At 44.2% G+C, this 14,966-nt stretch overlaps 1 protein-coding gene across 1 annotated transcript in view; it reads left to right on the top strand.

The window, feature by feature from the left end:
- Positions 1 to 13,712, top strand: part of lsamp (limbic system associated membrane protein) — a 134,626-nt gene extending 120,914 nt beyond the window's left edge. The window contains exons 6-8 of the mRNA XM_079732104.1: positions 784 to 904; positions 7,557 to 7,705; positions 9,784 to 13,712. Coding sequence (XP_079588230.1) covers positions 784 to 904; positions 7,557 to 7,705; positions 9,784 to 9,878 — 365 coding nt within the window. The 3' untranslated portion in view covers positions 9,879 to 13,712. The remainder of the gene's footprint in view (positions 1 to 783; positions 905 to 7,556; positions 7,706 to 9,783) is intronic.
- Positions 13,713 to 14,966: the final 1,254 nt, after the last annotated feature.

Genomic DNA, 14,966 nt, shown 5'->3' with positions numbered 1-14,966 from the left:
TGATGAATACCTTAACTCCTCACCCTCCTCAATCCCCCTGATTGAAATTGTCAGAGTGGTTCTTGATTACCAGCCACCAGATGTTGGCCTATAGGCATCCATCCCCTTCTTCACGATACAATAACACCAAATGACAGCCTGTCGAGGGGGTCTGTGCTGAAAATTATATTATTAAGTACTGCTGGCGTGCGCGACGCAACTCACCCAAAAGTAGCCTAGATGATATACATTTCTCCCTGTGCGCAACAAAACACCGGGGCCATCTCCACAATCTGGTGCATGTGGGTTGAGTCAATCCACAAAAATGCGTTCCTGTTAACGCAACTCAAGGGGGGGCGTTGTTTCGTCTCGCGCGGGGGGCTGCCTGACCTGCGGGCTCACGGGCCACGCTGTCATTGGAAGCTGCAGATTGCAGGCGATCTGCAGGCAAGCGTTCCGGAACAATGTCTTCATTTGCCAGCAGCAGCGTTCTCTGGGCCACGGCTCGCTGCAGGGAGAGCCGAGGAGGGAAACATGCATGGGTGTGAAAGCACTGTGGCTACTGGAGGCCAGGACCAAATAAATGCATAAGCTTCATGAGGGAACTCAAAACTCGATAGGAATGCTGGTGTGTGTGTATGTGTGTGTGTGTGTGTGTGTGTGTGTGTGTGTGTGTGTGTTTGCGTGTGTGTGCGTGCTTGTGTGCGTGGATGTGTGTCTGCTTGTGTGTGTTTGTGTGTGTGTGTGTCTAGGTGTGCACACATGTTTTATTATCTGTGTGTTTGTGTGTGTGTGTGTCCTCAGACCCTCCAGCCATAAAGAAAACCCAGAGCTCGGAGACCCAAGTGGGCCGCATGGGGATGCTGCAGTGTGACGCCACAGCGGTGCCCACGCCGGAGTTTGAGTGGTATAGAGACGACAAGAGGTGAGACCCGATGTCCAAGTCACCGCTAACGAACCCAGATCCATGCACGCCCATCGTGCACACATGCACACTCGCGCACGCGCAAACGCACGCACACACTCACACACACACACACACACACACACACACACACACACACACACACACTGCATCACTTGCGGTGCTGCAGGCTCTGACCCACGCTCTTCGAGACTGAGAAAGGAGAGCAGCACTCATCATGTTGAAACAGTTTTTTCCCCAGGACAGATATAGTACAAGGGCAATAAATAGCCCTTTGCAATAAAAATCCCTGAGCCTCCCTTGATACACATGCTACACATATACAAACATATACAAACATATACAAACACACACACATAATCACACTTATATTCGCGTATATATTTGTCACATTCAATCGGAACTCCCAGCAATACTTTGGCGATGTCATCAGAAGATAGCGTTAATTGCTAAATCACCTGCTTACTCATTCTTCACACAGTTTATCCCACCTTTGTTTACAAGAGAGGCCAGTGTAGCCGGAACATAATTTATAACCATTAATTAATTATCATAACCCCTCACACCACATCTTTCCTCTTTTATAGTTTTTTGTCACTCTTTCATCAGTTACCAAAATAATTTGCTTATTAGTCAAATTAGGTACGATTAAATATGTTTTATAAAATCTGACCTGCTGATCAGTTCTTTACGACCAATTGTTGAGTTTGCAAGACAAGAGCCATTACAGAATTTTTTATTTTTTTGTTGCAGCAACATCTTTCACCATAGATGGCGCTGTCTCTGTGATTTTATTCAACTATTAGTTCACTCATGTGTGCTCGTGTGAAACTATACACTCCAAACGATGGCATGTCCGTTAGATGGCTGAGGGAAAAGAACCCATGTTGGCCTCCTACCAGACAGCAGAAACCTAGTTACATCAAAAGGCAATGGCGACCCACCAATTTCTTACTTTCAACTCTTGTCGTTTAATCACCCAAGAAATGGCTTCTCTTGTAGCGACTGCGGCAACTCTATTTGGGGAATAGGAGCTTTGAAATGGAATGGCACCTGTAGAGTTACGCAAGCAGTAATTCCATTTCAGATTAAATCACGGCTGCAAAACTCAAAAAAATTGCAAAGGAGGGACATTAGAGAAGAGGCACAGGCCTTATCAAAAGTGGCGGCCTCTGAAGTAATGGGCCTATCAAGGCAGCTCTTGAAATGAGAGATTTATGGTGGTTGAAGTATTTTGCATTATCTGTTGTTGCGTATTTTTTCCCAGCCTCATATATCTCAGTTGTTTTGTCCCCTGGAGAGTTTTGGCCCAACGCCTGTTCATGGCCCCCTCTTTTTCTCTGTCTCTGCGGGAAATATTATCACGCTTTGTCCTTGGACGATGGTGTTAATGCACCATAATATTATCACTTATCCTTGCTTGGCCAGTTAGTTTTAGTCCCTCTCCCACAGCATCCTTTTTAATAAGCCAAAGCCTATTGTGGGCTTTTTTTACTCAGTCGTTGAAGTGCGAGAGCTGTTTCTGGGCCTGAATCCTGAACCTGATAATCAGCCTAACCTCGATGGCACACACCAAACAGCAGCTCTTGCAGGTGGCCTCGCTCAATCTGCTTTTTGTTTGAGCCCAGCCTCCCTGTGATAAATAGGAAACAGCCCAATGCACCACAAGAGAATCCAGAGAACCACCATGCTAGGAAGAAAACTAGAACCTCCAACGCCTCCCTAGAGACGCTCAGCCCCTTGCCAAGAACTCCGTGTTCCACCCCGGCCCTCCGAGTGGTCAAGAGTCAGCCACAAAGGAGACATTAAGAAAGTGGCAGTGCCCCCAGGAAACTAGAAAACAGCACTCAGACAAAAGAAAAGTTGCTGCAAAGCTTCAGATCTCACCAGGCCCCCCCCTCCCCCCCCCCCGGGAAAACTGGGGTGGGGGGTCTATCCTGAACAGGAACAACATGTCAAACCCCTTGAGCGAGGTGCCAACTTGGGGGCATTTGGCAGGCGGCCACCAAAATGAAGAACCCCCTGCCCAAAGACTCCTCAACTGTGGACCACCGGCCCCCCAAAAAGAGCCAAACACCAGCTTGCACCACCAGGCAGGGAGGGGAGTCGGAGGTTCGGGGGTACGGCTCAGATTTGCCTCCACATCTATCAGAACATGTGAAAAAACACGTGAGCACCTCCTCTTCACGAGGAGGTGCTCACGTGTCCTCGACCAGCAGACGACGCCTCTACAGTGACGGGGACACACTGTGCAACAGCAACAGTCGTAGCATCCAGCGCCTCCAAATGACTCCCCCCGATTACCACGGTGCCTATGAACCCAATTAGCCTGCGGTCCAATGTGATTCATCGCGAACACTCTCTCTAACTCTTTCTCACTGCCGGGCCTGTGTGGCCACATCACTGTGCTGCTCACTCCCGGTCCATTCAGAGATGCCCCTTTACATCTGGTGTTCTGGAGTGTAGGATGATGAAACACCTCTGTTCTCCGCTTAGTCCGCCAAACAGGGCTCTGGGCGCTGCTGGCGCTAACTGACCGTGGGCTCATAGCTCATCTGTTGATTTGCGTGTTTCAGAAAAGCCAGTCCCAAACTGCACAAGATATAACCTTGGTGGAGCGTTTTCACTTGTTTTTCCTCCGGTCCTAGTGAGAGAAATCCACTGCAATTTATACTCAGTGGTTTTGTGCCCACTTCATCTTTGCTAATTAGCTTTTTTCCTCTTTTTTTTTCGCAATCCTCCACTGACTTGATCCTCCCGATCGTAATTTAAAGCATTTCATACCAGAGATACATATCCACAGTTCTGCATAAAAGAGAGCAGGGTTAAGTCGATGAGCACGTTGTATCTATTCCCGTCTTTTTTTTCTTGATCAACTTATCTTCATTACAGACCACCCCATCAATCGATCCGACTACAACGTCATTGGCTATAGTCCTTTCGCAAGACTCGCGTCAAAGGCGTCATCGTTGTATGAGATTGTTTATTTAAACGAAAGTAAAAAGACCAAAGAAAAATAAAAGAAAGGGAACAATTGACAATTCCCTGTTTGGCAAATTAGGATCCGCCCCCTGCTGTGCGAACGTTCCCGCCCATCTGTACGTCGGACACGGGGGGAACACGCAGTGAGTTGTCAGCCAGCGTGACAGACAGATGTGTTTGTTGTTTTGTCAGCCGGTGCATGATTGCTGTCACAGCCGCCCAGTTCCCTTCAATCATTCCCAGGTTACACGTCTCAGCAGGACTCCCTGCTTGATTTCATTTATCATCAGCCTCCAAGCATAACCGGCCTGTCACTCCCCGCCGCTGATAACCTACTTTAGATGGCCCCGAAACCACACGCCCACACGCTACAGAATGAAAACTGTGTGTGTGTGTGTGTGTGTGTGTGTGTGTGTGTGTGTGTGTGTGTGTGTGTGTGTGTGTGTGTGTGTGTGTGTGTGTCTGCGTGCGTGCGTGCGTGCGTTCGTGCGTGTGTGTGTGTGTGTGATTTCGCCCCCCACCGCTCTCTGCTCCACAGCGGTGGTCTCCGGCAGCGCCCGGCGTTCCCACCGCCGCCGCCTGACCTCCGATAGAATAAAAGGGTCAAATAATTTCAGTCGGGGGTCCAAGGTTACCCTTCTGTGCGGCGAGTCGACGCGGAGACAAACGCAAAGCGTGTCTCTCTCTCACACACACACAGACGCACACACACAGATGCACACACGGACGCACACTAAAGAGCACTGCTGCCCTCTACCTGAGACATTGGATAATAGCACGCAGAATTATTATTATTAGCACTTTTTTTTTTTTCACTGCTCGATTTATTGCAGGTAGACGGAGGGAAGAGGTGGCTGCATTCCTGCCAACTTTTTGATAATGTATTCTGGCCTTTTGTGCTTGGAGAAGCTGGCATGGATAGGCGTAGACGAGGATGAACTTCAGCGCAGGAGTCTGGGGGGAAAAGCTTTGGCCCGAAAAGCTTTGATATGCCAAAGAAGGGTAAAGTTAAAATGAACACTTAGAGATTTGAAAATCAAAAATAAACTGTGAGTACCCTGAGCTCTGAGGGAAATTGGACCAAGTTTGTGTCTTGTAAACTTAACAATGGCCTTTAAACGCTCCGGCGGCTTGCTTATGCAGAGCTTTGATTCCAGACTTTCCATTGAAAGGAAGAGTCGGGATGGTAGCCGTTCTGACCTGCTCCTTGTTGCTTGCTTAATCTTCGTCTGCAGCCACCAGGCCATCCTACATTATAATTTATATTATAAATAGCCTATTGCTCCTCGGGCCCTTTAGTGTTCCGCACTTTCTCGTGGTCTGGCCTTGCTCGATGAGCAGAAAGCAACGGCTAAACATACAGCCGCTCCTAATAAACACACACCCAGGAGAATGGGTCCTGCACTGTCCTTATCCTTGAAGACGGTACAGTTAATATGGAGAGGGGCCACTCCTGGCACAATATGCTAACCTCCCCGCCAACACACACCCACACACACACTCAAATCCCCCCCCCCCCACCACACACACACATAAATCGACTGATCTCCCCCCCACGCCACACACACACACACACACGCACACAACCACACACACTATTATGTATGAGCGGGAAGGACTTTATCAACTTCCCACTCCCATGTCGGCTGATTCACACTCCTCCGTGACGTGCGTTCCTTCCGCCTTTGTGTCTAACGGAAATCCACTGTTCTGCCTGTCAGCATGAACGGGAGCCGCTGCCTGCCTCCAGTTGGGATGACCACATTAGCCTGCTTTAAGTGGGATTAAGGCGACGGATGCTGAATAACTTTGCGCGCTCCATTCAAGACGCGTAGGTCTCAATCAGCCAAGAACAAGCACATCCATTATGTGGTCTTTGGCGGGGGGGATGAGGCTGGGGGCCGGGACATCGAGGCGCAGTTCATCACAGCCGTACAACCTGCCGCGTCAGCAGCGCGCTATTGATTTATCTCCTGGTCGAAAAACCAGTCTGGACGCATGTTGAGATCATTGATCTTTACAGAGTGGGATGGTTTTCCAACCCCCCCCCCCCCCCCCCCCCCCCCCCCCCCCCCCCTCCCCCACGAGCCCCACCGTGGGCAGCACACACATCTTCATTTAGGATCACAAACATGCAAGCAGCAGTCTGCAACAGATAACAGTGCAGAAAAAAGCAATGTGCGTTTTGTGTGTTTTGTGTGTTTTGTGACGTCGTCATCATCATCATCATCATCATCAGCAGCAGCAGCAGCAGCATCATCATCCTCATCATTATGCAAATAAAAATAATATCTTGCTACTTTCCTAAAAGTCAGCCTTTAAGTTTTCCTTGCTTTGATTCAAAGTCCTGTGATGCCGGTGATTTAAGCTATGCTCATTTGAAGTTTCTCATCAAATCCAACGGTAAAGAGAGTACGGTAAAAAACGGTAAAGGGCGCTTCTAATGCGAATGGATTCCTCCAGAAGGACGACAGCATTCGGTTAAAATGAGTCTTTCATAAAACTTAACTAGGATATAGCCTAACCCCTGCTCTCACCAAATGTCTGTTGGCACAAAAGGAAAACTCATTACGGAATATAATTATATGATATAAAAGTAATAAGCTATCTCTAGGCCTTTTCTTGCACTGGCGTGACCTTTTGAACAGCTATTAACTTTCGATGCAAATATAGGATGGATTCTTTGGATGAAAACAAAGGAGAAATACAGAGTTTGAATGGTATAGACGATATCTTATATATTGGTTAACATCCTTCCCTCTCAGAAGAAGATGACTTTAACAGCCAGTAGTTAAGGAATTGGAACTTAAGCTGATTGCGAAATCTACTTGTCGACAAGTGTATGGGAGCTGGTTTGAGTGCGGGTGTGTGTGTTTGTGCGTGTGTGCGCCTGTGCACGTGCCTGTGCTTGTGTATGTACATTAATCAATACATGTAGGTTGGCCACTGGATGATGAAGGCAAGGGGTTGAAAACGGTCAGGGACATTCTGGGCTGCGAAGCCAAATCAACATCTGGAGGCTCTTTTCCCCTGCTGGGGGTCGTGCCATTCTCACTGAGGGGTCACAGGGGTCATTCGCTGCAGCCAAAGTGTTCAGCTATGGAGTTTGTATTAAATGATAAACAATGGCATAATGCATTAGCTCACCACGTTACTTAAAGCCACAATACAAAATCACTGTGCTGGAAAGTATAGCTGCAGTTTGTTTGGGAGGTTGTAGGCATAGATATATAGATATGTAGACAGACAGACAGACAGACAGACAGACAGACAGACAGACAGACAGACAGACGGACAGACAGCAAAGAGCTAATTGGCGGTGACCAAAGTATGTTTGCGCATAACGCCACTTTTCTTGGCCCTCCAGCCCCGATGGATTCCCCTGGAACCCTTAAAGTGGTGTGAGTTAATGGGATTTTAATGACCTGGTAATAGTTATTTTCCCTTAAACGCAACTACAACAACTGATCTCCACTGACCCTTTCTCTGTGAGACGGCGAGCCTCATGAAACCGTGCTGAAAAGATGAACACTGATACTACCATTAGCGCTCTGCTCTGTCCTTTCTCCGGGACCCGGCTGATGGGCGTGTTTTATCTATCATCATCAAGGCTCCGTAACCCGGTGTGTGTTCCTCCTCCTCCTCCTCCTCCTCCTCCTCCTCCCCCCAGGCTATCCAACTCTCAGGCCATCAACATACAGATCCTGGGCACCAACACCATCCTCATGATCACCAACGTTACCGAGGAGGACTACGGGAACTACACCTGCGTGGCCTCCAACCGGCTGGGCATCCAGAACGCCAGCCTCTACCTTTATAGTGAGCACACACACACACGCACATGCATGCATAGAGCACACACACATGCACAGAGCACACACACACACACATGCACAGAGCACACACACACACACACATGCACAGTAGTCCACACACACACATCCCCCCATGCTTGGTATATTTTACAGTAGCAGACTCACTCTATATACACACTGTCCATCTACAGTGAGATCACATTACAGTACACTACACTCTATATGCCCAATCTTAGTCGCTGTAGAGAGTATACATTAAAGTACACTACACTCTATATGCACACTCTTAGGCTCTATAGAGAGAGGACATTACAGTACACTGCACACTCCATGCACACTATCCCTCTATAGAGAGTGTATAATACACTAAAAACTAAAATCTATATGCACACGCACTATATAGAGTATACAGGAGCCTTCACAGTCATAGCAAACTCTCCCTCTATAGTGAGATTACAGTAGCCTACACACTATGTAAACTCACACTCTCCCTCTGTACTATAGAGGAAGAGAGTGAGTCTACATATTGTGCAGGCTACTCTAAGGTTTAATCACTTTAGATTCTATAGTGATAAACCTTACAGAAGCCTACACACTCTGTAGACACACTCACTCTCCCTTTATAGTGATTAAACCTTACAGTAGCCTACACTCTGTAGACTCCCTCTCTCTCCCTCTACAGTGATTAAACCTTAAAGTAGCCTAAACAATCGGAATGCACACTATGGGCCCTATCTTGCACCCAGCGCAATTGACTTTCTACACCGACGCATGTATCGTTGCTAGATTGCACCCGGCGCAAAGCTGATTTTCCCCCGCAGGGAACTCGCGCCACTACACTTGCGCCCTGAGAGGCGTGTCGGCGAAAAAGCAGAGGCGTGTTCCGGCGCAAATGATACATGGTGCTATCTTACAGATCGTTTTGCAATTGTGCCACTGACCGAAAAAATCCTGGTTTAAGTTCTCTAGCGGATAGCGCATTTGGTGTTGATATACTATGACGTGCTTAGGCAGGTCGGAACTGTAACATAAGCTTACACACACGTAGGCTATACACAGCACAAAAATGACTACAATTAGCCTAATTTAAATATTGTGATGTCAAAGATTGTTTCATAGGGGCTGCATGAATGAACACTGTAGTAGGCTATGCCATTCGTTAAAATAATAATAATAATAATAATAATAATAATAATAATAATAATAATAATAATAATAATAATAATAATAATAAACTCGAGCAAAGTATATCCCAATCTACCAAAACAAAATCGTGTTTTATGGTAAATGATAACATTGTTTAAATTATTTGGGAAAGAACAGCTGATACAGCAATAATATGTTGTAGGCCTACTTTTAATGCATCTGCAAACAGCGTACAGCAAACACATATTTTCTTGACACAGGCATCGTGTACAAGCCCATTCGTGAGGAAACATAGTTTTACCGCGAGTGAATGTTTAAAAGAATGAATGAATGCGGGTGATGCTTGGCGCGCGTGTATCTGTTTAAACACACGCAAACTAAACTATAACTACAAATATGGCCCACAACAGTTAGTGTTGCCTTGTCTGGATACAAAGGTATAATGCACACTAATGTGTACACACACTGATCATCCTCATGCACTGAGCCAGCTTATTTCATGCATTGATTATATGTCAGTGCTGTGCTGGTCAGCAAATCCAAACTGTTTACTTCAAATGCCTGGGAGACATTTAGTTCCTGAACCTTAAATGCATGATTCTTTCTCGGTTCTGCTTGCACAGTAATTGCGTTGTCAAACCCATAGACCCCAGCTATCCGTCCTCTTTGATATCAAAAATATATAATCTACTTATGAGTCAGTACTTCCCTATGGCCACTAGATGTCGTCCATCCCTCATTTATAAAACCTATTATGAATTGCATTTGCTTATCTGTAAAACTAAAGGAAACATTTCAGTTGTTAAGCTCTTACAATGAGTTCAGGCCAGTATGCTTATATCATGACCAAAATATCTTTAATTCTTTATACAATGAATCACAACACTTGAAGTTGCACAACATGACCCTATCCTTTCACTCTCTATTATTCTGCAGGACCTGGGATGGGGCAAGACAACGGCTCTGCCTCTGTATCTCAATCACTGTGGCTTATGCTGGTCTGCATCACCTGCCTTCTCTTCAAGTGTTAATACCGTCCTGCTTCTCCTTCTCCTCCTCCTCCTCCACCTCCTCGTGGCCTCCATCCGTCTCAACACACCTCCCCCATGAAGTCTTTACTGCTCCCAGAGTACCAACCGACACCCACCACGCAGACTCCTCCTCCCGCCCCCTCACACACACACACACACACACACACACACACACACACACACACACACACACACACACACACACACACACACACACACACACACACACACCTTATAGCCTCCCCCTATCCCAGACTGTTTGCATTATCTTGTTCAACAAAACCTTCATGTACTACAACAATGCACTGCTTGGATATTAAGAAACATAAAAGGGTAGGTTTTGGGATTATTAATACTACTAATAACAATGATGTTGGTGGGGGGACAGACCATGCGTTTTAGTGCAGAAAATAAGTGAAGTTAATGACATGAAGGTCATCACTTGCAGTGCTCTTTTTAAAAAGGACTGTCACGGTTGCTCTTTAATATAGATTTAGGAAGGGGGGGGGGAAAGCAAATTTGTAAGGTTTCGAGCTCTCTTTACTCTTTTTAGTGTGTGTTTGTGGATCCACTCCCCGGGTAGTCAACGGGAAGGAGCTCAAAGCGATCACCGCGTCGCTGCTTTGACCTGCAGCTTCAACAAACCCCCTCCCCCCTTCCACACATGCCCTACCGTGAGGTCGCAGCTGCCGTCACCCAAGCTCATCCGCGAATAACTACAGTATCTGCCAAATATCGATGAAGTGTATAGGTTTGAAGTTAACACACACACACACACAGATGCAAACACAAGCACACATACTCACACATTTACACACAGAAACATACGCAGACTCATGCACATGGGAACACTAATCAAAAGGTAACATTGAGTGTGCTTGAGTGCTCACTAGACTAATTGATGTTTATTAAGCAGCTTCTGATTGCTACTTCCTTTGCATTCGCACACACTCATTTAGCTACAGCTAGTGCTCTCATGACTCAATGGCCTTCATTTCTGGACTCTAATCTTAGTTGTTAGATCAGGAAAATCCAAGACATCCCACAGCTTCTAGAATAGATTTGTGGCAAAGGAAGGGGCACCATGATGGTGTGATGTACAATCTTTTTAGGAGTTCAAATCGTGTGTTGTAAAAAAAGAAAAGGGGAAAAAAAATAAACATTGAAACCGACTCCCCGTGGCTGAGGAAAAACTCCTCCAAGAGGCACGAGGTGGTGCGTTTCCTTGGCAACAGGATTTTAGGGAGGAGGGAGGAAAAAAAGTAGGCGATGATACATAATTTTGTGTACATAGTTGAATTGTGTATTTCTCTACTGTCAGGCCCCCTTTGTTTTGTTGCTGCGATCGGAGGAAGGCACCTCAGATCGTTACAGTGTCCATCACTTTGTCCAGCGACGGCCCCCCCCATGCCCCCTCCCCCCATCCCCCAAAAAAAAAACCCTACCCGCTCGACGTGTGTCTGATGTGGACTCAATAGTATCTAGCTCTATCTACACATGGTAACCCATGTACTACAAATATGGCGTTTTGGCTTTTTGGATTATTTTATAACGATGCATCCATGAAAGAACCGTCTTTTCTGCTGGAACTTGCATTGAAATGTATGACACCAATGAATGACTTTGCTTTTAACGTAATCTCATCTTAAAAAGCTATGTTGTTTTCATAATGAAATGATACCGGAAAGTTCATAATATATTGACTTCATGTTCTGTTTCCTTTTTGAGTCTGTTATTTCATGTTAATAGTATGTTTGTGTCTATAAATGGTATGTGTATACTTAAATTCAAAGGCCTGATGATCAATTGTATCATATTTAAGGTGTCTATTATTCATTTAAGACAATGGTTGACGTATAGATTACTTTTGGCCTGTTTCAATGAAGGGTTAAGGCATATTTTCTGTCACTCTGGATGACGTTTGAGAAATTAATTAAATATATATGAATATATTCGTCAACTTTCTTGACACAGGATACAACACAAAAACAACAAACAAAGTTTCAAATTGTTTTGCTTTAAAAAATGTATCCCCAGAACTATTTTAACCTTGAGTCACAGTCTTACCTTGTGACTCAAAAAGTAGAACAAATTTTCAGAGTGCCCATATATTTTAAATACCAAAACGTTGACATTTAAAGATACCCTTAGACTCCCATGGAGGAACAGATTTGAAGTCTATTGCCTCCAGAAATAGATCAGAATTTGTCCTTCACCACACTTGCAGCTGCAATTGTTGTATCCCTCGGCAACAAGCTTGGCGTGTATAGCGTAGTCCTCCTGTACACGTCTCAAGTTGGACTAACTGTAGATTCCCCTGTGAAAACACACACTTCTAGGTATGTTGACTTTGTCCCAACATTGATAATTCATCCTGAATTTGTTCCTAGAGAATGCCTCTAGGATTGAGAGGATCAGTAATGACCCCTACTCTGATCAAGTATTAGCTTCCACAGAGATTAAAGGCTTTTTTGTTTTTTTTGTTTGTTTTTTTCCGTGCTTTTACAAATTAACAGACTTCAAGGTCAACCGGATTTGTAATGTGAAATAACAATTAAATTATGTGTTATCGATCATGATCTAAACAAAAATCTTGCAATTTCTTTCACTGCAATTTGTCATCCATACTTGCAAGTAGGTGCTTCTGTAGAGATGTATTGGATATTTTTACTGTTATTCTTTCATAAACATCCAAATGTATGCGTTTACAGAAAAACAAAGATATGCAGTATAGACCCCATAATGGCAGTAAAGGGGCTGCTGGTTAAGTCTACCCTTACACATTATTTAGCAAAACGTTTCTTCCTGTCAAAGTGGAGAAGGCTGTGTAACTTCAAATCCGTTGAGTTTTCCTAGCAACACTGTTGGGAGGGTGAACAGTAGCCAGCACTAACAGTCCTAGCATGTCTTACCAGTTCATCTACCCATCTCACTGTGTGTCTAATATGAATGCTCAGGGCAAAATTGGACTGGCTATTGTACAGACTCCCCACCACCACCACCGACCTAAGCGTGATTGGTGGAGATGGGAATTTAGTTATGTGATTTGATAGTTTTGTTAACGCAAAATAGTTGATTTCTTTAAAAGTAAATTATAACACAATCCAAAGTCTCACAGTAGGTGGAACCAAAACATGTTTGGAACTTGCATATATACATACAAATTAGCAGCTGTGATGTTAAGTTCAGTCCACACATAGAGAGAGAAATGCTAAAGAGTTGCCATCTTTTCTAGTATTGAGACCAGCAGACAACCTATATGCGCACAGCACTGAATCAATTCAGAAAAATAACTGCATTGATACTGTTGACTGTCGTTGCCACCATTCAATGTACTACTTCCAAGCAGTTCAAATCAAGCTTCAAATAGGTACAATAACCCTGTTACAAGCTGACACTATTGTTTGCTTGTCCTTGTGTGTGTGCTTGTGCGTATGTGTGTGTGTGTGAGTGTGTGCGTGTGTTTCTGTGTGTCTGTCTGTTCGCCCTTAATTATTGATCTATTTCATCTTGTCACAAGTTCTATGAGCCATGGGATCTTTAATGAACATTAAGTCGGCAAACCGGTTTGCCTGTGTACAAGGAATAACATTGTTATATTTCATGTTATATTTACCTTACTTTATTAATTTTTTGCCCTTCCATGTGTGATTAACAGACGTTTATATAATATGTTTAAGTCAGTAAATCCATCTCCAAATACAGCACATGGTTTGGAAATAATCGGATTCCTTATGATTGTAACCCTGGAAATCAATCACCAAAAGGAGCTTTCAATCGTGGTACCTAAATTTCACGCCCTTTTCTATTTTAATTTACTTTCTTAATGCTTGAAATTATTGCAGTCCGTTTCTAAAAAATATATATGTAATAAAGGTAAATGAGAAAATGTTAATAACTTGAAATAAAGTTGTTTGAATTCAATGTTCTGTATTTGAATGTGAATTAAGATGTTGAGGGAAAACATTTTTTGGGGGACAGCTTGGGGCACACGGATCCTTAACGGTACTGTTGTGTTTATAAGCCATGTAACAGTCAAATAAAATCTAATGGTTACATTGTATTTGGGGGGGATTTTGTTTGTGTTAAGATTTGACAGTGATTTCCAATAGATGACGCTCTTCTAACGCCAGGTGTTCTTACAGAGAGGAAATATCCACAAATACACCACACTGCCGTTGAGTCGCAACTATCTCAAGTCTTACGACAGCGTTTGACTTCCTTGGTGATGCTGCAGTTCAACCTTTCCCCACAAGATGTCAGAAGAGACCAAGAGTTATTCCTAACGAGCTAGGTAGCATATGTGTCAGACGAGCATGAGGACCATGTTGTCCTCTTCATGACGATGCTATTGTTTTCACTTTAATCCATTTTCAATCAAATCAAAAGTATTCTTGAGTGGTAATCAATGTTACTACACATAACATCATGTTTTATGTTATTACGTTATGGAACCTGTAACTAGTGTCATAACTTGTAGTGTAATATGGAAATATTGTTACACGTGTGTAATAATAAAAGTTAACATTACACGAGAAACCTTGTTACCTACATGTAACAGTTGAATATTGTTACATAGCTTGGTTGTGTTGCATATGTGTCTAACAACTTGTGTAACATAACAAATTCATTCATGAAAGAGGGAACCTTTGGTACATTGGCCTATATTGTTTACATAAACAAGTTAACACAGCTAATACATGAAATGGCCTCATACTTGCATTTAAAGTGTGATTCTGGCGAAAATTTAGTCCAGGGTCTTTTTCGGCACGAGAACCCATAAAATTAGCCCTCCAGACACTTTCTTTCATTGATAATCGAGTATATAGCTTGCCCAAAGTTACCCGGAGCAATGTAGCACCCAAAATGGCTTCCAGGATATTGGTTAGGGGCACAGCGAACGCTTCCAAATACAAATTCCAGAAAACAGTCTTTTCTAATAAACCCGGTACGCTAAAGTTGTTGATGCTTCGTTTTATGTGTAGGGACCCTAATCATGCTACTGCTGAGGTTTGGTGCTATTTTGAGCAATATTAGTGGATCGAAAATGCAGATTTGGAAGCGTCCGCTGTGCCCCTAGCCAATAAC

Source organism: Pollachius pollachius (genome assembly GCF_949987615.1).
Source record: "Pollachius pollachius genome assembly, chromosome: 3".
Lineage (NCBI taxonomy): Eukaryota > Metazoa > Chordata > Actinopteri > Gadiformes > Gadidae > Pollachius > Pollachius pollachius.
This window is presented reverse-complemented; position numbering and strand designations above follow the sequence as displayed.